The sequence below is a fragment of the Prunus mume genome, linkage group LG8 (genome assembly GCF_029339155.1).
Source record: "Prunus mume cultivar Tortuosa linkage group LG8, ASM2933915v1, whole genome shotgun sequence".
Lineage (NCBI taxonomy): Eukaryota > Viridiplantae > Streptophyta > Magnoliopsida > Rosales > Rosaceae > Prunus > Prunus mume.
The window spans coordinates 18,373,074-18,400,601 of record NC_142705.1 but is presented as its reverse complement, the minus strand read 5'-3'; the positions used below and the strand labels follow the sequence as shown (position 1 = coordinate 18,400,601).

Below are 27,528 nucleotides of genomic sequence, written 5' to 3'. Positions count from 1 at the left end.
GAGCCACTCCTTGCTTCCCTAACCTAATCACTTCCGATCCCTTCTTTACGTACCTACTTATCCGTCGAGCCATGATAAACGATAATGCTCAATATACAGTCATTCTTTACTAAGTATCTATACACATACAAAAGAGCCCTAAGACCAAAAAGAAACCAAAGAGGCCATTAAATTTTTTACTAGCTGAATGTTCAAAAGTCCAATAAGGATCGGACCAGGCCCAAGCTGATTGTCACTTTTGCATTTCCATTTTGTTTTCTGGGTTTCCCCTATTTTTACTTGAAGCTGAAAAAAACCACGAAGTTTCAATAAGCACTTTCCAAGATTATGAAAAGACCTTAAAACCGCTCTAGAAGGACCTATCTTCCACAAGCAAAGGAAAGCACAAAAACCATTTGATTTTCTTTCCTAGGTATATTTAGTGCCATAACACATATCAAACTCAAGCTTTTAATGCTTAATTCATAGGGATGTAAGCATTTTTATGCCTCGTAACCACTTTTAATATTTTTTCCAAACGCTTTCAAAAGCGTTTTTTTATTATAAAATAAAATACTTTTAACTCTTCTAGAAGCAGTATCAAACATGCCCTTAGCCCTAATCAAAATGTTTTCTTTTTGTTTTCTTTTTGGGTGTTGAGCACGGAGGTGACAACCTTTAGAAGAACTTTCTTTTGGAGTCTAATTTTGTACATAGAGAGAAAACTTGCGGTAGTAGTAAGATCATTTAAGCAAGACATGCTTGATTCAATCACCAATGTACGTATGTTCGAGTGGATGAATTTAAACTGTTGATAAATATAGAGCTCACATTACATCAATGGTCAGGAGTCGCATGCGTGCGAGTGAGTGACTATACCTAGAAAATTCCTTATTCACAAGGATTAGAGTGGTGCTTATAAAGCAAGACCCTCCTCCCATCCCATGTTGAGGAGGTTAGAAATAGAACGGACAACAAAATTCTAGGCATATGTATATAACTCAACTCAGCTTACTGGGCCTCCATATTTTTATGTCCCTTTTCTTCATGAAACATCATATTGGGCTTCTAGGCCTAGGAATGAATTGGAGACTTTTCTAATTTTCTTTTGGGCCTTGTGCCTCATTAACAGAAATTCAACTTTATATATGGCCCAACAAGAGGAACTATTATTAAGTTTTTTTAAATTTTTTTTTTAAAAAATACAAGTGATATTACGGGAGGATGAATTATTATTAGGATTTCAAACTAGTCATCGCACGCTCTTTTATCTAATAATTTTTCAATAAGAAAAAGGATGCACGACAACTATTTTGGAGTGGTACCAATAAGTACTAAAAAGAAAGAAAGATATCTCCATTAGCTTAGTATTTGGATTTTAATGTCTTTATTGGGTGCTTTATTTTCTTGTACCTAAATGCACAAACATTCTAAACTGGAGTTCTGAAAACAACATGGGGAATCTTTAAACTTTACGTAGGAGCATTTCTAGAATGGGCTTATGCTTGGGCTAAGAATCTGGCTTTTTCATTCGGCCTCCACTTTGGAGAGAGAGAGAGAGAGAGAGAGAGAGAGAGAGAGAGAGAGAATAAATGATGCATAATTGAAAATTGAAAATTATAAAATATTTATTTATTTGCGTTTTTTTTAATTTATATATTTACATTTACTCATCCACTCATGACCCTTTAATCTAATGGTGTAAATTAATGCTTGTTTTTGTTGGATTTAAGCTTTAAAATAAGATGCTTCGATAAAGAATCGAACATTTTATTATTATAAAAGAAAGTGGAGGAGGAATACATTTTTGTGGATTGCCAGAGGATCTCCAATCCCTATGATACTCCATCCAAGCATAATCTTTGTAAGCAAGAATAGTCAGAGAGCCGACCTGCAGATTCTCGACACGTGTCCACCGACTCAAAAGAAAAAGAAAAAGAAAAAGAAATAAAAATAAAATATTCAGAGAGCCTAAATGAATTGGCATTGTCTTCCCAAGCACACACCAAATTCAATGATCAAAAACTCCCAAACGGGAATCCCTTTCCAAGCCCAAATGGTCAGACGTTCTCAACAAATGAAAAATGGCTTGTAGCGGGTCACCTAACAATGCCACACACAAGATAAAGTGGGGTCCACCAAAATGACTTTGTGAATATAATAGTGACGTTTCTCAAGGCATTACCCTAACCCAAATACCAAAACAAAGTTCCACACCTTATTAGATTATAAAGTTATTCATTGAGTCTATTCACTAAACAATTTTTATTTATATAATTTTTTATTTATAAAAAGGCTTAGATTATTATAAGGAAAAAGTATAAACTCGAGGAAATATCATATACTAAGGATTAGGCTATCAAATTTACACATAAAGTGTTTATTAGTCGTAATGATCAGCATCCTGCCCGTGTTGTTTTTGTACACAAGTTAGGCTTCATTTAGATTAGAGGGATTCCAAATCTATGGATTTACATGACATTATAAAGTAAACTAGTTTGTTTAGATTAGTACAATTCATGTATGCCAAGATTTGGATTAGAAAGACAAAAAGAACATAAATGGGTTTCAAATAATTCCTTAAAAATAGTCATTTCAAATCCTTTTTTTTAATACAGCGATATTGCGAGAGGGGGGAAATTGAACCTATATGCATCTAGTTATTTCAAAATCGAATGTGGTTCTTATTTTTATAACAATTTTAGCTTTGTTTTCTAATTCAAATCCATTCTTTTAAACCCCTCCATTGAAACGGAACATTAGAGTTTTGTTAAAAATAAATGAGGTCTAGAGTAGGTCCAACTTTAAATAAACAAGAAATCATCGCGTCATTTGGTAAATAAGTTTAATGATTGTAACAATACTCAACTGATACTACTCTTTGATCATAAAAGAGAGGAGGATGATTATGAAACCAGGGTCGCCAAATTGCCATAATTAACATAATAATTGCATTTCTCAAGGAAATACACACTCATCCCCCATAAAAAAGTTTCAATAATCAAAATACCTTTTCTTGGACTTGTGATGTGTGTGACCAACACAAACACACACACACAAAAGAAATATATATATATTTGTAATAAGCAACACTCTATATATATATCGTGATTTGCGCAAATGACTAGCATTGGATGCTAATTATAATCAAATATGGGTGCTAACAAACATTTGACCAAAGCTCTACAAGAGTGTCTTCATAGTCAAGCAATCCCCAGCACTGCCTTGGAAAACATCTGTATCCCATGTTCTTGCATGTTCACATGCAATTAAAAATTTTCATACACACACCAACCATCAATCCCTCTCTCTCTCTCTCTCTCTCTCTCTCTCTCTCTCTCTGGGAGAACAACTATACTACTTTTATTCTCCAACATTTTTATATATACCAAACTTTATTCTATAGAAAAAGAAGGGGTAAAGAGGAGGGTATCAAGGAATAAGAATTTTTTTTTGTCTTGCACAAAGCTCCACTCTACAATAAAAGGGGGGCATAATTGGGGTCCTTGTTAACCTTTGCCTAAATATATCATCTTTTATCTAGTGGCCTTTGAAAAAGAGCTTTCCCAATCTGATTTAAATTCTTGTGTCATTTGAGACTTTAGTTTTTATTATTTTATTGTGCAAGAATTCGTCTCTACCTGGTTCTGGCCATAAAGGGTTTCTTTCTGGTGTGATTTTGTCTCTGAGTAACCTAACAACCAGCTTGGTTTTTTCTTGGTGGGATTCAATTGAAGGATTAGAAGAAACCATAAAATACCAATCACTAGCTTTTCCACTTCACTTGCTTCAAGGAGCTGCTAAGATATATAATTAATAGTTTGGGATGCTTTGTCTATACATTACAATCAATTCGATTATTTTAGATCAAATGAGTGATTGGTTCATGACACCTATGTAAATTGTTTGCTTAAATTTGATAAAATTTGGTGTTACTCATACAAATTAAGTGTTTTAAGTGAACGATTATATTTTCTTCTCTTGTAACTTTTTATTTTACTCCTATAAATACTTATGGTGTGTTTACTAATCAGGAATTGAATTATAAGGATGGATGATTCCTGTGATCACTTCACATCAAGGAATTAAAAAGTAAGTGGGGCCCACACAAAATTAGGAATTGAAATCAATTCTTGATTGGGAGGTGGTATTCTAATTCTGAGAGATTTAATCCATTAGGTATTCATCTTTTTTACCTATTATATCCTCACACAATTTTAAAATTTCCAAATTTGTCATTTATTTTAACTCAACAACGAGGACATTTTACTATTTACCACCACTTCTACAAAAATTCCATAAGGTTTAGTAAACAACTTCAATAGGAATCCAAAATCTAACTCTCCTCAATCCATATGGTTTAATAAACAATTTCAATAGGAATCCGGAATCTAATTCTTCTTAATACAACTCCTCCTCAATTCAATTAATCCTCAATTCAATTCCTCATAATCCAATCATGGATTAGTAAACATGCCATTAATATATTGAAATATTTTCCAAACAATTATTTACGATTGTCTCTAGGGAGGTACATGTGGTATCACCGGACATGCAACGACATATATGGGTTACAAAGTGGCGGAGCTAGTAACTTGTCTTTGCAGGAGGCCAGTACTGTAATTTCAAGTTTCTGTAGCCTTATATTTCAACTGAAATTGCAGCAAGTGTTTAAGAGTTATTGGCTTTTTTATGGAGCTTAGGGGGCCCACGGCCCCTGCAGGCTTGCATGATGCGTACACAATTTTTTTTCCCCTAAAGTGTCTAGCCCACAACCCATCATACTAAGTCTTTGATATTGACTTTTTTTCTCTAGCAAGTGTTTTTGTTTAAGTTTCTGAAATTTCGTTAAATCTAGCTAAATTTTTTTTTTCTTTTTTACTTTGGTCATTTTAGAATGGATTGCTTATGCTTGTGAGTTTTTATTTTGGTTTGTGTTTTAAGATGGATCATGTAGGGGGTTTGATTTAGATTCCAACCTTTTCTTTGGCATTTCCCTTGCAAAATGATGTTGAGTTTTTCCTTTTTGTTACCAAACTCACAATTTGGTTCTAAACATGCAGAATACTGCTTAACTAGGGAAGCAACTTTGCTTCTTGCCATGTACTTGACTTGTAGTGCTTCCATTTATTAGCTCGAAAGGACAATTTTTGATGACCTTTGATGACAAGTCTATTTATTAAATCGTAAAGGCAACTTTTGATGACATTATCACAAAGAAAATTACGTATATAATAAATTGAAAATATGTTAACATATAATTTTTTAAGAGGCCTAAAATTTGTTTTGTAATTTTAGAGAGGTTCAACTAACACATTCAAACGTCCTTTAAGAGTCACAATTTTTATTTTACTTTAAAATGAAGGAAATTAAAATGTCCCACACTACTAAGCATCAATTTTATGATACGGTATCTCCACAATACACGTGTTTCTCATGTCACATTATGCGTATGTGAGACTTTTTATCATTGTCGTATATGACTCCTAAATCTTTGAACCTAGCTTGCCTTTATTTAACATGGTATCAAAGCATTGATCTTGAAACTTACGGTTTTTTGCTTTGCCTTGCTAGTTATAAAAGAAGAAGTACGATTGAAAAAGAAATAAACAAAGAATTATAAGAAATTATGGCGGATGCTCCACGGGTAGCAAATTAGGCTCCTTAATTCGAAATATCTAGTTTATTCCTCTAAATATGAAGAAATTCAATTTCAACATGTTTATTTATTTATTTTTATTCAACAACTGTGGTTCATATTTTAACTTAAAGACTTTCTCTTAAACAAAGTAGACATTGTGTGCTACTAAACTAATGGACAAGTTTTTGACGCAAACTTTGCAGCTGATACTTTTGGCTTCTTCTATCAAGTTTCGCAAACTTGAAATGAAACAACTCCTTTCACTTTCTGTTGTGTAGTTTCTCTTAAAGAAAAACAGAGGAAGAAATTGTACATTATTTAGCTTTCAATTTTTTTCCTTACTCTCTCTTTCAATTATTTTCCCTTCTATGCACTCCACATCTCATCCCACATTCCTCATATTCTTGTTTTTTTTTTAACCTAACCCAATTACAAATAGGTATTGCATGCATATTATTGTTCACCTAAATTCTTTAGCATTTATCTCATAAACAAAAGAATTAAAAAAAAAAAAAATCTCTAGTATTTCTTGAGAGAAACCTTTGGAACCATCCAAAGCCAAACAAAAGCTGGTCAAAGCTCAAATACACATACAGACTCTTAACTTGTTATTACAGATACAAGGCAACATATCTATCTTCGTTTTTAGGGATCAAAAAGGACAGGCTGGAAGGATCCAAACCCAAACCCCACTTCCATAATTATGAATTATTATTATCAGAGACCAGAGATGTAGATAGAGAGAGAGAGAGAGAAAAGGAAAATACAAGGAAAGAATTCACAGTGAACAAGAGTAATAGAAGAAACTTCCACCCTCTAAATGAAAGTGATATTGCCACACACAGAAACCATTAACAGAAAAGCTTACATAAAGCAGAAAAAAGGAGGCCTTGGGTTTTCCTTTTCCCTTTCTTTTCTTTTCTTCCTGCCTCTGCTAAGCATCTTTTTCTTCACTTTTTTCACCTCTCCTCTCATTCCTTCCTTCCTCTTGGAATTTTTTTTTACTTGAGTTTCCCTTTGCTTTTGCTTCCCACCATCATTTCCTTGTCTTGCTCACCTATAATTTGCTTCATGTTCTGCTGAATTTTTGATGGTTCTCCTCTCTGGCATTGTTTGTTTAATCAGAAAAAGTTGCATTGCTTTTCTTCTTGGTTTCTCAGATTGATTTCCCTAATTGTGTATCTCTCTTTTGCTGTGAAAATCCCTTTGGAATTTGATTCTGGGATTGACTTCATTCAATGATCCTTTCTGGGTTTTTCTTGATCAATTCAGTTCTGCTTTAAGAATTCCCTCCCTTGAATATATTCTGTGTGAATTTTGTTTCATGAGCGCCAAGTTCTTGAATTTAGTCTCACTTTCACCTTCCTAATTGTCTAAAAATTCACTGTTTTTTCTTTTTTCACTCATCATACTTTGTGAGCTGTGTGATCTTCATTGTTAATTCTTGCAAATAAACTTTTTCTTCTGTTTGTTGGGTTTGTGATTCATGGGACTCTGTCATGGAAAACCCACAGAAAACCCAAAAGCCCAATCGCAAGATTCCACAATTCCCAGTGAAAGTGAGCCTTATGCACTCAATTCCCACTCCACCAAATCCTCAAACTTTCCCTTTTACAGCCCAAGTCCATTGCCAAGTCTCTTCAAGAACTCCCCTGCCAACTCCAGCGTGAGTTCGACGCCTCTGCGCATTTTTAAGCGACCTTTCCCGCCTCCCTCTCCGGCGAAACACATTCGGGCATTGCTTGCTCGCAGGCATGGCTCTGTTAAGCCCAATGAAGCCTCAATCCCTGAAGGAAGTGAGTGTGACGTTGCCTTGGATAAGAATTTCGGGTTTTCTAAACAGTTTGTAGCTCATTATGAGCTTGGCGATGAAGTGGGGCGTGGGCATTTTGGGTATACTTGCTCTGCCAAGGCCAAGAAGGGGAGCTTGAAGGGCCAGGATGTGGCTGTCAAGGTTATTCCAAAGTCAAAGGTCTGAATTTCATTTCTTGGTTCTTTGGTGATCTCCTCAATGTTCAACAAGTTCAATTCTTTTTGAGTTATTGTTTGCAAAATCATAATTGAATTGTCCTAGTTTCCGTAGAAGTTTGATTAGATTGCTTAGGTGCATATGCATACATGTTTCATTAACTAGGGACCATATGACCTTAATATCCTGTTGGTAATATTCTTAATTCGTATCTCCTATAACTCGTCTTGTTGTTTTATATATTTTAGTGAGCTGTGACGCATCTTTAGCATATCTGATGTTGAGTAACTGTCGTCCGTGTTAGCTTATGCTGGAAATATCAGAAGGATATTGAGGATGTAAAGGTTTATTAGACTTTATCTTCAAGAGAATATTGCATACTCAACTTGTGTGTTGTGTTTGTTAGTCCTTTGGGTGTGATATAGACTGTATGCTTGCCCCTCTTAAGTGGCTCGTTATAGATGTTATTTTATATGAAGGTGATAAGTGTATATGTATCAATCTATGCTCAGTGTCGATAGCTTCAGGGCTTTTAAATAGTGAAGGATCATGGCTTAGTCTGAACAAAAGTAGTAAACTAGGATATTGTAATGGCAATGACAATAAATCATAACTGCAACGCAGACAAAATCTTCATAGATTTCTTCTCTGTTGCTATCAACATTTCTTACAATGTGGATCTTTAGATGACCCATACTTCCTTCCATGTCATACTATTAGACTGTGAACATACACTAATGAAAGATGTTTCTGCAGATGACAACGGCAATTGCTATAGAGGATGTAAGAAGAGAAGTGAAGATCCTACGGGCACTAACACATAAGAACCTAGTGCAGTTCTATGAAGCCTATGAAGATGATGACAATGTTTATGTGGTGATGGAGTAAGTTATGATTGCTTTAACTTTCTGAATATGCGTCTTACTCTGTGTCATAGGATGCCTTTGGCTTATTTTAGTTCTCTTAATACTGGCTTAAGATGCTGATACGACTTCCTGAATTTCTTCTTCTGCTTGGTTGCATCAGTACCAGGTGTCAAAGTTGCAACTTGTTGAACATGTGACAACGTGCATACATATGAGTCCCCTTAATAACAATGTATACTTATTTTAGCAAGTGTCTTTTTTGACACCAAAGCCATTAGGATTTAGATGCTATGTAATCATGGTGCCTTGAAACATAAGTTTAATCTGGACATGGCTAAGTTACCCGTATGATCAATCTAGATGTGCAATCTACAAAAACAGAGATGGGCGAGCAGAATAATTTTAAAACCTGGTCAGATTTGACCCCAAAAGCATACAATTTTTTTCTGCCCAAAAACAAAAAAAAAGGCATACAATTTTTATTGGGGGCGTGATCATTTCTAGTAACAAGTGCTGAATCAATTATGTGATTCATTTTTCCTTTTCAGCTGGATATCATTTAGCACTGAAGGAAAGCACTATATATAGATATATAGATACGTATATATATCGATATATATTAGTAGTAAAATTATTCTAAGTAGGCCATCAGCAAGGCATTTGTTGCTATAATTTTAGACTTTTAAGATATTGGAGCTTAATCAATGTTATGTTCTCCAGGTTGTGCAAAGGAGGTGAACTATTGGATAGCATACTTTCAAGGTACCTGCTCTTACAATCTTTTCATTTGTGTCACAAGGAAGAACGCAACTCTTTCTTTTTTGGAAGTCACTAGCCTGTTCTGTACCTTTCAAACTAGCTGAATTCCCATTTCTCTTCTCTAGGGGTGGCAAATATTCAGAAGATGATGCAAAGGCTGTTATGGTTCAGATTTTAAGTGTAACTGCCTACTGCCATCTCCAAGGCGTGGTTCACCGCGATCTCAAGCCAGAGGTAGTTCATTCACAAATATCTTTCAGTTTTTGAGTATCAACAGACTTAGCCCCTAAATACATGCTAACTTAGAAGTTGCATAAAGGTAAAAATTTAACTTGATTTTCTTAGGTCGAGGCATCTGCATATGCTTAAAATTAATTTAAATTTAAAAAAAAAAAAAAACAAAGGTAATAATAATAATAATAATAATAATAATAATAATAATAATAATATTTTCCCCTTCTACTGTTTTACTCTTAGATTTGAATGTCACCTATCCCATTGGCACCAGCTGTTTATACCATTGAGCAATATCTTGAATTGCCAAACAGCTTTAGGTTTAACTTGATTAATTTTAGGATTCTTACCTTTCACTTTTTTTGTTGCGCTAGATTTTCATACAGGGTCTTCCCATGGATATTGGATACATAGTGCTTCATTGCCTGCATTAGTGGTTAATCTAAATTATACCTCTCGCTATTGTGGGAGCAACTGTGCATTGATTAATACGAGTTAGAGGCAGCTCACATCCTGCATCACTGACAACTCTGAAGACAAATGATTTTTTTCTAACTGCATCCATGCATTGTTTATTTTCTTAATTTCTGGATAAATGCACCTACGTGCAATCTATTGATTGTTGAATTTCTTTTGCGGTCTGAAATTGATTATTGATTTAATGATGTGATAGATACAATTCCTTATTTGACTATATTTGTTCTCTTTTGCCTCATTCTCTCTTTTTTAAACCTTGATTTGGTATTTTCTGCTCCAGAATTTCCTTTTCACTTCAAGTGATGAGAAGTCCCCCCTGAAGGCCATTGATTTCGGACTCTCTGACTATGTAAAACCAGGTTTGGACTCAGGACTACTGCCTAAGATAAATCCTGCTCTAGTTAATTTTAAACGCCAGATTGGGCTCTAATACTTAAGTTTGTGCAGATGAGAGACTGAATGATATTGTAGGAAGTGCATACTATGTAGCTCCTGAAGTTCTACACAGGTCATATGGGACAGAGGCAGACATGTGGAGTATTGGTGTAATTGCTTATATCCTTTTGTGTGGAAGCCGACCCTTTTGGGCCCGGACTGAGTCTGGCATCTTCCGAGCTGTACTAAAGGCTGATCCAAGCTTTGATGAAGCTCCTTGGCCTTCTCTATCATCTGATGCGAGAGATTTTGTAAAGAGACTGCTGAACAAGGATTACCGTAAGAGGCTAACCGCGTCTCAGGCTTTGTGTAAGTCACCAAGCTCAGGGCCCTTCTTTTGACACCCACTATAGGATTATGTTTAGTAAAGGGTACTTCTGATGAGAACTTGCTCCTATCTATGTTTTTTTTTTCCACATTTAGTCAAAGCCTTGTGAAACAAATTCTGGAATGAAAACAGTTAATAATCTGAGAGAAGGGAGATAGCACTCTGGCTTCTTTCTTTGGGAAAGGTTTCTCTCCTTTTGAAGATCAAATGGAGAGGGCCAGTTGCTAATCCTAACTGTGACATGCTTTGGGCTTCTCCTGAATGGCAGCGGGCCTGAGATGCTTGAACTGTGTAGATTAAAACGTTTATTCTCTATTTGAACTTTAAATGGAGGGGAGGAAGATCCTCTTTCTTTCAATCTATTCTAAGGGTGGTGTGATGGATTTCATTTTCTGCATCATAAATTCATAAGTTTGTTGGAATTTCGGATACTGACAGCCAATTTTTTTTAATCAGGTCACCCATGGTTAGCCAACTGTCACGAGGTCAAGATACCGATGGATATGATAGTGTACAAACTTGTTAAAGCTTATATATGCTCATCTGCTCTACGAAAATCAGCATTAGGGGTACGCAGTAATAAGTTTATTAATCTTTTTTCTCTTTGTTGGTGTCTTGCACCTGACTGAAATTGAAATGTCTTCAAATATTGCAATTAATTGTTTATTCTTAACTAGTGCCTCATTGTTTTGTTCTATTTTTATTCTCTATCCTCTTCCTTTTCATCATTTTGGTTTCATGAGTATTATTCAAATTTGTCTCGTGATGTCTCCTATGGCAGTTCTCTAGGTTTTGGTTGAGTTGAAGCGAAGCTTTTCTTTTTTAGCTTTTGGTATAACAGTTGAGTTTGGGAACCTATATATTGTAGTGGTTGTCAGGGCTGATTTTGAAAGAGAAACTGAGGAATAACTAAAAGAATAGAATCTTTGAGAATCGCTTATTGAAATAATTGCTTTGTATCTATCTCAACTTTGTAAAAAAAGTAATGCCTTGGAGTGATGAATATTTTAGGAATACTTTTGCACATTCATTTATCTTATTCAGCACATGTCATTGGTGTAAATATCTGAAATTTTCCTTTAAAGCAATACCAAAATGGAGTGAAAAACTTTTGCCATTTTGACAGACTCTTGCAAAGACATTAAGTGTAGCACAGCTGGCTTATCTCCGGGACCAATTTACACTGTTAGGGCCAAATAAAAGTGGATTCATCTCTATGCAGAACTTCAAGACGGTCAGCACTTTTTCCTAACTATTGTATTCTGTTAATAATTTATGAAGTCATTAGAACTGACATTGGCATTCAGCAGGGTGTAATAAGGAACTCAACTGATGCCATGAAAGATTCACGGGTTCTAGATTATGTCAACATGGTAATATCTCTAAGTTCACATATCTTTTAGTTTATCTTAATAAAAAGTCTCTGTACAATAAGAATTACAGCTGAATTTGCAGTCGTATATATGTGTCTTGCAGATCAGCTCTATCCGATATAGAAAGCTGGATTTTGAAGAATTTTGTGCAGCTGCCATAAGTGTGCATCAGCTGGAAGGGATGGAGAGCTGGGAGCAACATGCAAGACGAGCATATGAGCTGTTTGAGAAGGATGGAAACAGACCAATTATGATAGAGGAACTTGCCTCGGTATGCTCTCTCTCAGTGAATAAAAATAGAACATAAAAAACCCTCTTTATGCTAAACATTTTCCCCCGTAAATTTCTATTTTCAGGAATTGGGGCTTAGCCCATCTGTACCAGTTCACGTTGTTCTCCAGGACTGGATAAGACACTCGGATGGAAAACTTAGTTTTCTGGGGTTTGTTAGACTACTACATGGAGTTTCTTCACGCACATTTCAGAAGGCTTAAACTAGAACTGGTCTACATGCAGTTTTGATACCTCCATCCTTACTCTCGAGGACTTGGAATGCCCCAAGGGAACAAAATGTGTGCTTAATTGGAGAACTTCATTTTGTTTTGGTCCCTAGGAGGGTCTGCAGTGCATGCTCATGTCAATTTTTTTAAATTACTTTTTCTCCTCCCTGTTAAGTTATATAAGGTTTTTCCTTCCCTTTCTTCTCTTCTCTCCATGATTGGTGCTGTTGAAGTTTAGAGGATTGTACAGGTGAGAGTAGATCACAGAATGTGTGTAGGATTACCGATTACAGAAGTGTTCTAAACTGGAGTGAGTTTTGTGGTCTCTGGTGTTCATCCCTCATGTAGTTATATTGCGCTTTAATTTTCCTAATAAAATCTTCCTCTGATTTTATTGAAATTATAAAGAAAATATTGATTAGATACCTTGAAACATTTTTTGACAAATCAGTAGTTGATTTTTTCTTTTTTATTAGGTACCAAGCAAAGGCTCATTTGTTTAGAATAAGCCACAAATCATGCTTTTATCTTGACCCAAGTTGTTTTGGGTGCTAATGCAATGTGTGTTGCTAGGCCTTTAGATTTCTATTAAAGTCCTTTTTTCCTTTTTTTCAATATAAAAAAAGTATGAGGATGTGTGAGTGGTTGATATCTTGATAGTTGATTGTTTTGAATCTACAATTGTGCCTCTCCTTTTATCTTTTTCTTCACATTTCATAAGGGTGCACTCTCCTATGCATTCATATGTTTATTTTTGACATGATATATAATTTTATTTATTTATAATCAAATAAAAGTTTCATTAGATAAATTTCAACGGTACAATCAAAGACATTAACAAGACGTCTAAAATACTAATTCCAAGAGGGCAACAAACTAATATGCTAAAAGCAAAACTAACGTGAACAAAAGTCTCACTAAAACTATTAGCCCACATTACCACAATTAACCATAGGCCCAAACAAAGCCCACAAACCCAAACCCTAAAACAATCCATGAGCCTAGATGAACCATATCGCCACCACCTAAAGAAGCGACGTTGCGGCCATACCCATCATCGCATCAATAACCGATCTGGGGAAAATATAATTTCCAGCGATCTACTTACGCATAAAAGCGAACAAATAAACGAAACTAACGCAAACAAGATATAGAAATTCAGTTGATCTTCTTTGAGTAATAACCTTGTAGGAGCACTCGACATTGAATTTCAATTATATGAACCGTCTATCCTTTCGATATTTCCTCAAAGATCATCTCTGCAAAAAAATCACTTGAATTCAAAATCATTTGATCATTTAATTAATGATAGTTATTTTAGTGTTTTCTTGAAAAACCATGGTCGTCTATTTTGTTGATCACAACTAGATGTCTAAATGATTTCAATTTATCTAATTTTTTGTAAGGATGATCTCTTAATAATGACATGAAAAATATATTATTTGAATTGTTGAAAAAAAAAATCGTAATGGACCTTGAAAGGTATCCTTATTTGAGGGATCCCGAGGTATCTTTAGGTTTGGTATGTATGTTAGTGATCTTAAAAAGACCCTTAAAGGTATCCCTCAATAAAATTTTATGTATGTGTATGTTACATGTTCTTCACGTGTAATACGGATAAAGGGTCGTTCGGAAAGAAATGTCCTTGAAATCCATGAAATTCGACCCGAAGGTCCCATGGAAAAAAATCCCTTTGTCCCACTAGAAAAGGTCCATTCGGAAGCGAAGAAAACAAGCATCTACACAATCCTGTGTTGAGAGAATAAGTAAAGAGGCACTCATAGGTTCGTTAGTTCTCTCTCTGGCGTGGCTCTTTCTTGCTCCATTGTGCAGATACACTATGCCACACTAATTGTGAGAACACATATTTTGCTGGCCAATAAGAAGACGACATGTGGAAAGGGAATAAGTAAACTCCATTTCTGTGTTTCACTTTCAACAATCTCAATACTCTTGGTGCAGCATTACCACAGTACAGTTTGCTCATTTAATTTCTTGTAAGTTCTTTCATTTATACTATTCTCTTCGTATGCGCTTCCGTGCGTGCGAGGTCTTTTTTAATCACATGCGACTTAAATTTTCCATATATATATATTATGTTTTCTATATTTAAATAATGTTCAAATTTGTTTCCATCTTTGCAGGGCATGATCAGAAATCAGTCTCGAGGAGTATGAAAACAAGCATACAGATTCATCTGTAGCCCATGTTGAATTTTTCTCCATCCACTAAAATTGGCAAACCACTTGGAGAATTGTTATCAACTTTTATTCATCCACTAAATTTTTTTCCAGCACTAACGCAGTGTTGAAGCTTTTCTTTCTCCGATAAGATTTCTTCCTTTTTATGCCCGCTTTTCATAGTTGTTTGAATGGTTTGGTCTTGTCTTGTCCATAGAAAATTTTCCAACACTAATGCAAATGGAGCTTTCTTTCACACTATCACAAGTGGCCTCTGAATTTTTGAAATGTTCTCATTTTGAAGTTATTTTCTTTCTTCGATATATAGTTTTTCTTTACTTTGTGGCATGGATTAATAGGTTGTGTCATGTATTGTCACGCGACAAATTTCTTCGAAAATTTTGACAAAATACGATGACAGAGACCAAAATGTGCGAGTCAAAAAATTAATGAGCACATTCATTTGAAGACTTTGGAAAAAAATAGTCCACAAAACTTTTTCCAACACTGTGAAGCTTTGTCTTTTTATTATTATTATTATTTTTTCCCTGTAATGACATCTTCGCCTTTTTATTAACATTCAAAATTGTGTTTAGAGTTCTATGCATCCACTACAATTTTTCCGACACCAAGACAATGATGGGTTTTTATTTTTCTCCGTGATATGATTTCTTTCTTTTATTCACACTTCCAAAATTGTTTGACCTTTTCACTCATCCATTATCCAACACTCACAGTGAAGCTTAATTTTTGAAGTGGCTTCTGTATTTGGTTCTTCTTTTATGCGTTCTTTATATAAACGAAACTCTGTTTCTGATTTTGACAGCAAAAGGAGAAAAAAAAACACTTGGTTTCTGATTCCATTGATTTCTGCAGCTGGGTTGGCTTACATGCAACCATTCCACCAACTGGGCTGTGGGTAAGCTTGTCCCACATCGATCCACTGGGCTGTGAGTGAACTCCTTATAATTGAGCCTCTAACACACAAGGTTCTCCTCGTGAGGAAAAATCCCTTTGTCCCATCGGAAGTGTAAATCCTGAAAAAGGAGAAGAGTCCCATCGGAGTAAGTCCCTCCTCTTCGGAAGCAAAGAAAACAATCGGATTGTCCCTGTCCCCATCGGGGGCAAAGAAAACAACAAATGTTCCTTCGGAGGCAAACTCGACTCGGAAGAGGAGATGGTGGAAGAGTATAGAAACAAATGTGCGCATATTAAGCAGTAGTGAATATGGATAGTGAAATAGAAACAAATGTGCGCATATTAAGCAGTAGTGAATATGGATAGTGAAATATGCCAAATTGAGCCTATACTATCTGTTTGATGAAATGCCTCTGTGAGAGTCTCTTTGTCTTTTCTCCTTTTCTGTTAGTCTGTTGGCTGAAAAACAACTGAATTTCAAAGCCAAGAGAAGATTTTGATTTGTATGCAATTGAATAAGAGTTTCACTTGGTTGAAAATTTTGAAAGTCTCTCCATTCAAATTTGTTTGAATTTGCCCTTGGATTCTTTTAGTTAAGAAATAAACCACAATATGCCTCTCTTAGTTAAGTTGCAATTCTTTTAGTTCTCAACAAGTACAAGGATTCTAAGGATATGTCCCCGTCCGGATTGAAGAGAAACTTTGATCTGTCCGATTTTTATGAGGACAAGAAAGATCACGTGGATGACGATGACGATGACGAAAAGTTTCAAAATTTAGGGAAGAATATTTTTGAGGGGGAATACCCGACAAAGTTTCAAAATTTAGGGAAGAAGATTTCTGAGGAGGAGTACCCGACATGGGACGATCGAATAGATGATTTTTCGCAGGACGAATTGACTAAGCTCATTGCTTCACTCGAATCTAAGATACAAGTTGCAACCAAGAAGATTGATTCTATGGAAAGATATATGGGGTTTAATAAGAAACAAGGGTTAATGGTTCTATTGGTCCCCCAACTTTGACCGAATTTTCATTTGAGTACCTCAATTTCCAAAATGGTGCCCACGGTCCCGCAACTTAAGTTTCGTTTGAATTACTAGTCCCACCGTTACTTCTGTTAGTTTTTTCGTTATATTTAGGGGTATTTGGGTCTTTTCAGGTTGGTTTTGAGGGACAAAAAAGGTTTTTACCCTTTTAGGATCTCTGATACGAGTATAATGGAACTCTTGTACTTCAGACCAAAAAAAAAAGAAGAAAAGAACTCTTGTACGAACGAAAAAGCTGAAGAAGAAAAAGACGAATCTTTTCTGCTGAAGCTTTCAGACAAAAGCAGAAAAACTAAAGAGTTTGAGTTGATTTTGTCTGGGTCATTGTGTATTAAGGTCGTCTGGTGTCGATACGTCTTGGTTATCTCATTGTGGGGTCAATAGGTGTTGTCGACAACTTTGATGGAGTTTGCATTCAGGACTTCTGGAGACCCCCCCATATACGGTATGCGATGCTAATGGAAGTACTAGGAATGCTTTTTGATATGTTAATTGCGTTTTGTTGTTTTGGAATTCTATCTGTGTTTGCTCGAACTGTGCATCAATTGAGAGTTTTGTTATTGTCTCTCTTGTTTTCTTTTGTCTTTATGTCAACATTGAACGCATACCTTGTGTTTTGGTCAAACATTGAGTGCATACTTGGTCCTACTATCCTTGTTGAATTTAAGGGTTTGTGGTCCTACTGGTTTGATATATGTGAATTGATTGCACAGTTGCACACACTAGCACATTTGGTGGTCCTACTGGTAGATTTGTGGTCTACTGGTAGGGTTTAGTGTGATTTGTCTTTATTTAGGTGAGCAGAGATTTTAAAAATTGGTGTCGAACTGAGACTACTGCTTCATTTGCAGATAAGGGTGAGTTTTGCACTTTGGAAATTCACCATAGGGGTGTTGTACAAGATGGGGTTTATAAGGGGGGGACATTGTGCTATTTGGACAACTGTGTGGATGATTATCTATCACTCTTGGATTTAAGGAAAATAGGTATAGAGTTAGGATATGAAGTGGACCTAACTAAGAAGGAGATAGGTTTGCAAATATATTGTAAGATGTATGACAGTAATGGTGAAACTATTGTAAAGCTCATTGACAATGACAGTGTTATATGTGAGATGGTTGGCTGCATAACAAGTAATAGAGTGTTAGTGTTATACTATACTGACAACAAAACAAGTGAAAATACATGGACTCAAACATCTGTGGAATGGCCTAGTTTGCAGAGTGAAGAATACAACTATGGGAGATTTAATGAAGACCACATGAAGGAGGATAATGAGGCTTTAGATACTGGTGCGCATGTTGTTTTGCTTGGAGATTGTGAAGCTGTAGTTGATGAAGAAGAAGAATAGTCAGAGTATGTGAATAGTGATTATGAGTTTAGTGAAGATGAGGAGGCAAACAAAGGTTGTAATGTAGACATTAATATGCCTTGTGATGAAGAAGTGAATGTTGAGACTGAAACACAAACACAAGGGCCAGGAGAGATTTCTGATGATGGGGCAGATTCTGATACCTTATATTCTGATGGGAACACCTCAGATGATGAGAATACCAGTCGACATTGCACAAAAAAGCAGAGGATTCGCCTACCAAAGTTCAAGCAATATAGGAGAGCTACTGACCTTAAAAATCCAGAGTTTCATTTGGGGATGCAATTTGCAAATCGGGAGCACTTGAAAGAAGCAATAAAGGAATATGCCATTGTAAATGGCAAGTTGCTGAAATTTCAAAAAAATGACAAGAGGAGGGTGAAGGTCGTGTGTAGTGGATCTGGAAACTGTGCATTTGTTCTTTATGCATCTAGGATTGATAAAGAGGAATCCACTTTTGTAGTAAAGGCTATACATGTTGATCATACATGTGGCAGAGTAGACAGATTGAGATATGCTAATTCAACATGGATTTCAGAAAGATTTTGTGATAAGATGAGAAGAAATCCTAATTGGACTGTGGGGCAACTTCAAGATGAGGTGAGGGAACACTATGCAATAAATGTTACACAGAACCAAGTGTATAGGGCAAAAGAATTGGCTAAGAAGGTCATTAAAGATTCGTACAAGGAACAATTCGAGAGATTAAGGGATTATGCAGAGCAAATTAAGAAGACTAACCCTGGAAGTACTGTGGTAATTAAAACTGAACTAGCAGGTGATGATGCATTGTTTGAACAGATTTATATTTGTTTAGCTGGTTCTAAAAAGGGTTTCTTAGAAGGGTGTAGGCCTGTCGTAGGTGTTGATGGGTGCCACTTAAAAGGACCCTGCTCAGGGCAGATCTTAACTGCAGTTGGTGTTGATGGGAACAATGGTATGTTCCCATTGGCCTATGCTGTAGTTGAAATAGAAAGCAAGGCAAGTTGGATATGGTTTCTAGAACTCTTAATTGCAGACTTGGGGATCCAAAATGGTTTGGCATGGGTGTTTATAAGTGATAAACAGAAGGGGCTAATTCCTGCTATGCAAACAGTTTTACCAAATACTGAACACAGAATGTGCATGAGACATTTGTATAACAACTTCAGAGGCCAGCACACAGGACTTGCTCTAAAACATTTGCTATGGGCTGCTGCAAGGGCAACCACATTGCCTTGGTGGGAAGCAGAGATGGATAATCTGAAAAGGGAGGATGCAGATGCTTGGGGGTGGCTAATTGAGAGGCCTGCAAAAAATTGGTCAAGATCTCATTTTGCAACACACTATAAGTATGATTTGTTGTTAAATAACCTATGTGAAAGCTTCAATGCAGCCATTATTGATGCAAGGGATAAGCCAATCCTAACATGCCTTGAGAGAATAAGGATGTATATTATGATTAGGATGGCTAATAGAAGGGCTTTTTGTCAACATTGGAGGTATACTGTTGGTCCTAGAATCTTCAACATAATAGAGAAAAATAAGTTGGCATCAAGTCAATGCATACCAAGGTTGGCTGGGGAGAAGAAATATCAAGTAAGTCAGCTGTATGGGGGAGAATTTGCTGTCGATCTAAGAGCAAAGACTTGCTCTTGTAGAAGATGGGACTTATGTGGGATTCCTTGCCCATATGCAATTTCTGCTATTTTCCATAGAAATAAAGACATAGAGGATTATGTGGATAAATTGTACAAGAAAGATGCTTACTTAAAAACATATGATCCTATCATTGGACCTGTTCCTTCCATTGACCAATGGCCACAGAGTGGTTTACCAGCTATTAAGCCTCCCAACTTCAGAATCCAACCTGGAAGGCCAAGGAAGGTGAGGACAAAAGAACCAGGGGAGGTGGAAATACCAGCTCCAGTACCTCCAAATCCAAAACCACTCAACTGGAAACCACAACCTGCAAGGCTCAGACGAATCTTTATCAAGATTCGGTGCACAAGATGTGGTCAAGAAGGACACAATAAAAGAGGATGTGAAAGGGTCCAATAGGTAAAAGCTGCATTCAGATTCCTTGCCTTCATGTTATCACCTATAACCTAACCTAATCTAATTTTGTAATGATTCCAGATGCAAGCTGAAGAAGGCCAAGCTCCAGCTCCCCAAGCCCAGGCTCCAGCTCCCTAAGCCCAGGCTCCAGCTCCCCAAGCCCAAAATCATGCTCCCCAAGCCCAAGCCCAATCCCAAGCTCAAGCCCAAGGCCAAATTGAAGCCTTTTCTGCAAATATCCAAGCAAAGGCAGTAATTGGACCAAATCTAGTGGCCCAACATGTAAGTATAGTTTGAAGATGGTTTGATATTCACATGTTCTTATGTCATTTGTATAACATCAATCACATATGTGAACATTTGCTTGTAGGTGGCAGCAACCAAGGGTGGTAGAGGTAGAACGAGAATGAGAGGCTTAGGAAGATCATCATCCCAAGCTCAAGCCCAATCCCAATCCCAAGCTCAAGCCCAAGGCCAATCCCAAACTCAAGCCCAAGGCCAATCCCAAGCCTAAGGCCAATCCTAAGCTCAAGCCCAAGGCCAATCCCAAGCCCAAGCCCAATCCCAAGCTCAAGCCCAAGGCCATGCCCAAGCCCAAGCCCAAACTGAAGCCTTTTCTGCAAATATCCAAGCAAGGGCATTAATTGGACCAAATCTAGTGGCCCAACATGTAAGTGATATTTGAAGATGGTTTGATATTCACATGTTCTTATGTCATTTGTATAACATCAATCACATATGTGAACATTTGCTTGTAGGTGGCAGCAACCAAGGGTGGTACAAGTCGAGGGAGAATGAGAGGCTTAGGAAGATCATCATCTCAACCTCAACCTCAACCTCATGCATTACCTCCAAATATCCAAGGGAGTGCACCAATTGGACCAAATCAAATGGCCCAACTTGTAAGTCATAGTTCCTCATGGTTTCATACTCACATTTTCTTATGTCATTTCAATAACCTCAATATTTGCTTCTAGGTTGCATCAACTAGGGGTGGTAGTGGGAGAGGCAGAATGAGAGGCTCTGGAAGATCATCATCTCAACCAGTGAGCAAAGGCTCTATCTTTGGAACAACCAATGGTGCATCATCTTCACAGCCACTAAGATGAATGCTGTTTTGTAACTATTTTGGGGATACCTTTTTAGACTTAAACTATGTTGTAAACATGGCTCTTTTGATGATTCAGTGTGTTTTGTACTCTGTTAGAGTAACAAGTTATCATTTTGGAACATGTGGTGGATATGGGGATGTATTAAACATGTCATATGATTGCACTTTTCCAGAAAACGCTCTATCTGTGAACATTTGAATTTGTAATGAATGTAAGTTTCACTCTTCTGCTTATGTGAAAGGTTGCTCTACTATTTCATATGCATTTGTATGCCTTAATTTGAATAAGTCTTATATGCAGATTGAGGTCAATGAATCTGGAATTACAACATTGTAAATAACCAACGTTTTCAAAATCCATAAGCCTTTTGCATAACTAATAACATTACAAGATTGCATAACTAATTTCGGGAATTACATTAGCTCCAAAATGGGTTTCACTGCCCTTACTCCCATACATTTTCCAGACATGTTCGACACCATGATCATCATCATCACAATGGCCATAAATAAAACACAAGCACCCATACTCATCCTACATTCTCTTTGTTGATGCCTCATCATATTGTCTTCCAGCAAAAGTCTAAGCCTTCTGTTGTCTCTGACTGCATAATCCAACTCCTTCATATTTTCTTCAATTATGCCCTCCATTTCCAAGTTTCGAGCTTCTAAGGATTGAAGTGTGTTGACCACAACATTTTTTCTCTCTTCTGTCTCCCTCATTTCAGTTTCCATCATTCTTATTCTTCTAAGCAGACCAGGCACCACATTCTTCCCTATTGTACATGTCTCCTTGTCCAACCACCTAAAATAATGCTCTCCAACTTTGTTTTTCTGCTTCGTTATTATCAAATTCTTCATCACAACAAATCTGAACATAATACCAATTTTGTGCATAAACCCAATAGTCTAAAATTGTTTACCTAGTTGTTGTCACAAGCCTCAAAGCGTCTTCCTGGATTCATGTCCGTCCATGAAGTCCTCGATTTGATCAAACTCCCACAATGACAATACTTCACCGATTTGGGGCTTTGGTTAGATTCCATTGATGATGTTTCGGACATATCACTTGCCATCCTTCGAACTAATCTGCTCTTCAAGCTTCCAAACTTGACGATTCCAACTTTTACTCAGCCAATATGCAAGCTGCAGAAGTGGATTGCAACTTTTGGTTCTTTAGGTTTTCGGCGGCAGGCTCTCTCTCTCGATCGTCTATTTCAGAGGGAGCGAAGGCAAGTTGTAGAAGGGGGATAATATAACCAACCTGAAAAGACCCATATACCCCTAAATATAACGAAAAAACTAATAGAAGTAACGGTGAGACTAGTAATTCAAACGAAACTTAAGTTGCGGGACCGTGGGTACCATTTTGGAAATTGAGGTACTCAAATGAAAATTCGGTCAAAGTTTGGGGACCAATAGAACCATTAACCCTAAGAAACAAAATCAATGTTTCATCCGGGAAGATACTAATCATGATGAGCAGCCGGCCTATCAAGTCCCTGTTTTGATGTCTCCTCCATCACTTGTGCATTATCCAATGTTGCCAAGTGCATGGGTTTCAAGCTCAGAATCGGAGAAGAGCTAATGACAACTTGACAACCTCAGTTCGATTTTGATCCTTTGTAATCGAATTTCTAGTATTGTTTAGTTCGATTTTGATGTACCTTTTGGCTAGGGATAATATAGCCTTATAATTTTTGTTCACCTTCCGTCAAGGTCTCATATTTAAGGCCAGAGCTTAGCAATTATTTCATATTTCTTTTCAATCTAATTATGAGGTCCATAAAAATATATGGTCTTTACCACGTGTCCAATATAGTTCTATCATACATGAGCAGTGAGCAGTTCTTGTATCTCTCTCTGAGGTTGTATGATGAAGCTAAGATTATCCTCTGAGTTGGTATGATTAAATAACGAAACACATCAGTGGACAGGCCCTCTATATGTTGATGAATTGGTGGTAAGGGCAATGCTAGCAACCTTCTCTCTAACCTTCTTTTTTGGACCTTCTCTCTTCTACTTATGACATGTGTCACTTATCTCTTACTTAAAACCATGCCATTAATACTTTAGACAAGTTAGTTTTAGTTTTCCAAATTTACCCTTATTAATGTTTCCTTTGCTTTTTCTCCCTAAAGAAAATAAAAATAAATGTTCTCTCCATCTCTCTCTCCCCGTCCTTCTCTCTGTACTTCCGAGCACCTCCCACAACACAACCCTTCTTCTCCTCACCCCTTCGCTACCCTCCCACATAGCCCCCACCCTCCACAGATTCCCGTACCTTCCCACCTCCTTCTCTTTCCTTGTTGCTGAAATTAAAAATTCTTGTTTTATTTCTCAAATCTCAACCCCAAAGCACTATTTGCTGTTTTTCATTCAGTTATTGTGGGAGCAAATATTTCCGTTTCCAATCAGGGCACGCCACGTGGAAAAGAAGATTATCTCTTAAATTAATTAATTGAACCAGTTTATCTGGCCAATTAATTAATTGGGATAAATATCTTAATTAATGGGATATTATCTTTATTTAATGAGATAATAACATTAATTAAGATATTATCCTAATAAAGAGAAGATAATATCATTAATTCAGATATTATCTTCATAAAAAGAGATAATATCGTTAAATTCAGATATTATCTTCAATAAAGAGAAGATAATATCATTAAATCAGATATTATCTAAGTCCGACTCGATCTCTACGAAACCCTAGCTCCGAGGCTTCTATAAACAGACTACTTCATTCATCATTCAAGGTACATATAAACCTACTCCTAATACCCGAGAAAAATACCCGAAGCTCTCTCTTTCTCCCTCTCCACTCTCCATATTTTCTCCACACGGCTCCGGCCGCCCGGTTCACACCGTACATAAACACTACTCCGTACCCTTTGCTTAGCTATTGTTTTCCTACAAACACTCGAACTAACTTAGGCATCGGAGGACCTTTGGCCAACACCCCCCGGGTGTGGTTTATTTACTCCAATCTGTTTTACAGGAATCGAGGAAGAGAGAGAAGGAAGATCGAAGGTTGAAGGATCTAGAAGCGAATATTCTTCCGTGAGATTATTTGCACAAACAGTTATGTTATTAAAAAAAGGGCATGTTCAAACTTTCATGAATTTGGGAACCAAAGGGTCTGCAGTCTACACAGGTAGAGAGAGACATACAAAAAGTCTTGGATTTTTTTTCTCACCACACCCATATGTACAGTGAGTGAGTGAGAGAGAGAGAGAGAGGGGCTGGGCTATGTCGTGGGTGGGTGGGTAGTTTTTTGGGCGCAGAGGGGGTGGGAAAAGGGTGGTTTGGGATCGGGCTGTGAGTCTGTGATGGCTGCCACAAGCGGGTGGTGCTTGAATTAAATGAACAAAAAATGGCTGTGTGGGCAAACAAAGCAAAAAAAGAAAAGATTTTTGACGCTTTAGTTTCTGTCAAGGGCAAATATAGAAATACAAATTAATATTGTTTTAACATTGAAAATATTATTTTAAGTGAGAGAGAAGTGACACATGTCATAAGAAGAAGAGAGAAGGTTCAAAAGAGAAGGTTAAAGAGAAGGTTGCTAGCATTGCCCATATAGGTGGGGACTCAGAACCGACGCCAATCCATAAAGCTTGTTTTCCTACTGCTGCTCATCAAGGGAAGGTTGGTTAAGGTTGTTATGTATGGTTTTGGACAGGTTATGTTATATTCGGTTTGATGGTCATTATAATTGTTTCATATGACGGGACGTTGTTAGTGCTGTGGAAACAGGGGCTGGGAAGAAACTAGCCTTTGGTTTGCCCATTTTGCAATGCTTGTTGGAGGAAGGAGAAAACACTATGAAGATGCTTGAAGAAAAGGGGAAGGAAGAAGGAAAGTTTGCTCCAAAAGGACTTTTTATAGGCACTTATTATTACTCCCACTAGAGAACTTTCACTTCAGGTAATATAATTGTATTGCAAGTTGCTGCTGGAGGTTGTCAAGTTTGAGTTCAGGGGTTGGTAAGAAGTAAACGAAAGACAGATGGAAAACAATAGTTTGCCTTTTTTGAAAATCTTATTAATTATAGCTCTGTTTTTGTACTTAGAATCAAAATGAGTAGGAATCAGAATAAAAGGGAATGGCAATGGAAAGTAATCAAAACAAGGCATTTCCACTAATCTGAATGAGGGATTTCTTGAGAATGATTCCCATTCCATGTAAGTAAGCATAAAATTACAAATATTATATTAATCAGAAAGAGGTCTTACTTAGAAACCAAATAGATATTTATGTACAGACTTATGTGTGTAGACTATGCACATGTATTTCATGCCTAATCTCATCTTCAGTATTACAAACAACTGTTTGGTTGAACAGTGCCAACAATCTTTCCATTTGCATTGGCACAATGTGACTGAACCTCTTGATTCCTGCAGGTCAAACTCACATTTTCGAGTCTTATCCCACTACATGGATTTGTTGCGCTACACTCAAATTTTATTGCAATGGCTGTAGCTGATGTTCCTTGAATGTTCCGGTACACGATATCATTGACTCTCACACCTGATACCTATAATATTGAAACAAGATGAAATGTGCATTAGACATTTAGTCAAGTCATACGTTTATGAATGAGTACATGCTCAATTACTACGTACATTGTGGTTATAGTTTTCATTACCTGAGCAGGGCAGTTGATGTTGTGTGGGCAGTAGTTTTGGTCTATTACAATAGGATTTTGGACATTTAACATTACGACATCAAGGAATTGAACACTTTGAACAAATCCGTTGCTGGGCCTTGCCCAAGACTTAATCCTCAAACCATTTTGAGTACCCTTGAAAATTGCATTTTTAACTGTCACATTTTGGACCCCTTCCTCTTCCAAGTCTTTGGCTAAACTCCCTATGCTGCAATCACCACACCCATGTATGTATAAGCTAACTATAATATTAACTGTTACGAGATTTTCATATGGAAGCAATGCAATATTCCAAGAGCTATAAAATCTGACCTAATGCCATGGCCAGGACCACAAGTTATTTGCTCAATCCACAAGTCCTTTGTTCCGGGGCCAATCGAGACACAATCATCTCCAGTTTTGAGAGAGGTGTTGAAGATTGCAACATTTCTTGACAATTGGACATGGATGCCATCAGTGTTTGGGCTATTTCCAGCTGCATTGACTTTGACCCCTTTGATGCGAACATCTTGGCAGCCGTTTATCACAATGTGGAACATCTGGCTGTTCAATGACATTAGTCCATTGATGTTAATGTTTTTGGAGTTTGTAAAACTCAGACTCTGCGTATCCGTGGGAACAAAAATATCAGAATTTAGGAAACAATAGAACATGAAGAGACTGGTAGGGTAAGCTAGACAACACATTTAAACAAGATTTCACTTGATCGACAAGAAAGCATAAATTACTAACCGTGGCTCCTCCGTTGGGGCAATCAGTGCTTCCAGCTAACTTGCATGCCCACAAGGAGGTACCTTTAGCGTCAAGGGCACCTCCGATAATGGACACACCGGTAACTCCTTCGAAGCTTAGCCAGTTGTTAGCTTGGCCAAGGACTCGGTAATCAGACGAAGCTATCAATGTTCCATCAATTCGAAAAGTAATATCTGTGCTTTTGCAGTTATCACCTTTGAAAACCATAGCATTGCGAAGCAAATACCTCCCTTTTGGTATACGTATAGTAGTGGAATCAGAGGAGGCACATGCTGCAGTCCATACATCCAGAAAAGCTTGTGTAGAATCTATTACACCGTTAGGCTTGGCTCCAAAGCTTAGGACACTGAAAATTAATGTACTCTTAGCAACACATGATTGGTGTAGGATATATAGGATGAGTAGTGCTACTCTGCTAAAACAACTTCTTGTAACCTCAGCCATTTTCTCCTTTTCTATTTTTCCTTTCTGTTTGAGAGAGAGAGAGAGAGAGAGAGAGATTAAATTAAACCGATGACGTCGATGATAACGAATGAAGTTGGGAACTGAGAGGTTGATGGAGAAAACTTGAACATTGTAGGGTACTTATACTCTTGATGATACATGCATGCAGTAAGTAATTAGGTTTATATAAGGGATGTTTGTATATGATATTATATATACAGAGAGAGGTGGTGTAGGTTTAAAGAAAATATAGTTATGAAAGCTGCGCCGGCACCAATTTGGTGGCTACTCTTTTGTGTTTTACTGTATATATAAGTAATATGAATGAATCAATGAATCATATAATATTATATGAATTGATAATAATTCAATTAAAATATTAGTTTGGATATGATTACTTTTGCCGTTGACTTGTTAAGGAATCAATTCATCCC

General features: G+C 36.9%; 4 protein-coding genes across 4 annotated transcripts; 3 read left to right on the top strand and 1 right to left on the bottom strand.

The window, feature by feature from the left end:
* Positions 1–6,347: 6,347 nt before the first annotated feature.
* On the top strand, positions 6,348–12,973 carry LOC103339155 (CDPK-related kinase 7). The gene is made up of 11 exons (XM_008242446.3): positions 6,348–7,592; positions 8,346–8,473; positions 9,176–9,217; positions 9,340–9,448; positions 10,206–10,284; positions 10,373–10,669; positions 11,145–11,257; positions 11,815–11,922; positions 11,999–12,061; positions 12,165–12,332; positions 12,418–12,973. The coding sequence occupies exons 1-11, from the start codon at positions 7,107–7,109 to the stop codon at positions 12,553–12,555; spliced, it is 1,731 nt and encodes a 576-aa protein (XP_008240668.1). The 5' UTR covers positions 6,348–7,106; the 3' UTR covers positions 12,556–12,973.
* Positions 12,974–14,029: 1,056 nt separating this feature from the next.
* Positions 14,030–22,946, top strand: LOC148914941 (uncharacterized). Its single transcript, XM_089043347.1, has 3 exons — positions 14,030–14,078; positions 16,305–16,660; positions 22,667–22,946. Exons 1-3 carry the CDS (start codon positions 14,030–14,032, stop codon positions 22,814–22,816), a joined length of 555 nt encoding a protein of 184 aa, XP_088899473.1. The 3' UTR covers positions 22,817–22,946.
* On the top strand, positions 19,314–21,226 carry LOC148914942 (uncharacterized). The gene is made up of 5 exons (XM_089042630.1): positions 19,314–20,062; positions 20,199–20,369; positions 20,488–20,512; positions 20,876–21,019; positions 21,095–21,226. Exons 1-5 carry the CDS (start codon positions 19,314–19,316, stop codon positions 21,224–21,226), a joined length of 1,221 nt encoding a protein of 406 aa, XP_088898756.1.
* Positions 22,947–25,534: 2,588 nt separating the features above from the next.
* Positions 25,535–27,094, bottom strand: LOC103339154 (polygalacturonase-like). The gene is made up of 4 exons (XM_008242445.2): positions 26,630–27,094; positions 26,210–26,499; positions 25,877–26,105; positions 25,535–25,765 (listed from the first exon to the last, which is right to left on the bottom strand). Exons 1-4 carry the CDS (start codon positions 27,092–27,094, stop codon positions 25,547–25,549), a joined length of 1,203 nt encoding a protein of 400 aa, XP_008240667.2. The 3' UTR covers positions 25,535–25,546.
* Between the last annotated feature and the right edge of the window lie 434 nt (positions 27,095–27,528).

What these genes read in the sequence shown, in the direction of transcription:
- LOC103339155 (XM_008242446.3), top strand. Translation starts at nt 7,107, where the DNA reads ATGGGACTCTGTCATGGAAAACCCACAGAAAACCCAAAAGCCCAATCG. An exon ending in TTGGATAGCATACTTTCAAG is followed by an intron (nt 9,218 to 9,339) that starts GTACCTGCTCTT and finishes TCTCTTCTCTAG; the next exon opens with GGGTGGCAAATATTCAGAAG. An exon ending in AACCGCGTCTCAGGCTTTGT is followed by an intron (nt 10,670 to 11,144) that starts GTAAGTCACCAA and finishes TTTTTTAATCAG; the next exon opens with GTCACCCATGGTTAGCCAAC.
- LOC148914941 (XM_089043347.1), top strand. Translation starts at nt 14,030, where the DNA reads ATGGACCTTGAAAGGTATCCTTATTTGAGGGATCCCGAGGTATCTTTA. An exon ending in GGATCCCGAGGTATCTTTAG is followed by an intron (nt 14,079 to 16,304) that starts GTTTGGTATGTA and finishes CAATTCTTTTAG; the next exon opens with TTCTCAACAAGTACAAGGAT. An exon ending in ATAAGAAACAAGGGTTAATG is followed by an intron (nt 16,661 to 22,666) that starts GTTCTATTGGTC and finishes ATTAACCCTAAG; the next exon opens with AAACAAAATCAATGTTTCAT.
- LOC148914942 (XM_089042630.1), top strand. Translation starts at nt 19,314, where the DNA reads ATGGATAATCTGAAAAGGGAGGATGCAGATGCTTGGGGGTGGCTAATT. An exon ending in CAAATATCCAAGCAAAGGCA is followed by an intron (nt 20,370 to 20,487) that starts GTAATTGGACCA and finishes ATTTGCTTGTAG; the next exon opens with GTGGCAGCAACCAAGGGTGG. An exon ending in AGCAACCAAGGGTGGTAGAG is followed by an intron (nt 20,513 to 20,875) that starts GTAGAACGAGAA and finishes ATTTGCTTGTAG; the next exon opens with GTGGCAGCAACCAAGGGTGG.
- LOC103339154 (XM_008242445.2), bottom strand. Translation starts at nt 27,094, where the DNA reads ATGGCTGAGGTTACAAGAAGTTGTTTTAGCAGAGTAGCACTACTCATC. An exon ending in GCCCCAACGGAGGAGCCACG is followed by an intron (nt 26,500 to 26,629) that starts GTTAGTAATTTA and finishes ACGGATACGCAG; the next exon opens with AGTCTGAGTTTTACAAACTC. An exon ending in GGTCCTGGCCATGGCATTAG is followed by an intron (nt 26,106 to 26,209) that starts GTCAGATTTTAT and finishes TGGTGATTGCAG; the next exon opens with CATAGGGAGTTTAGCCAAAG.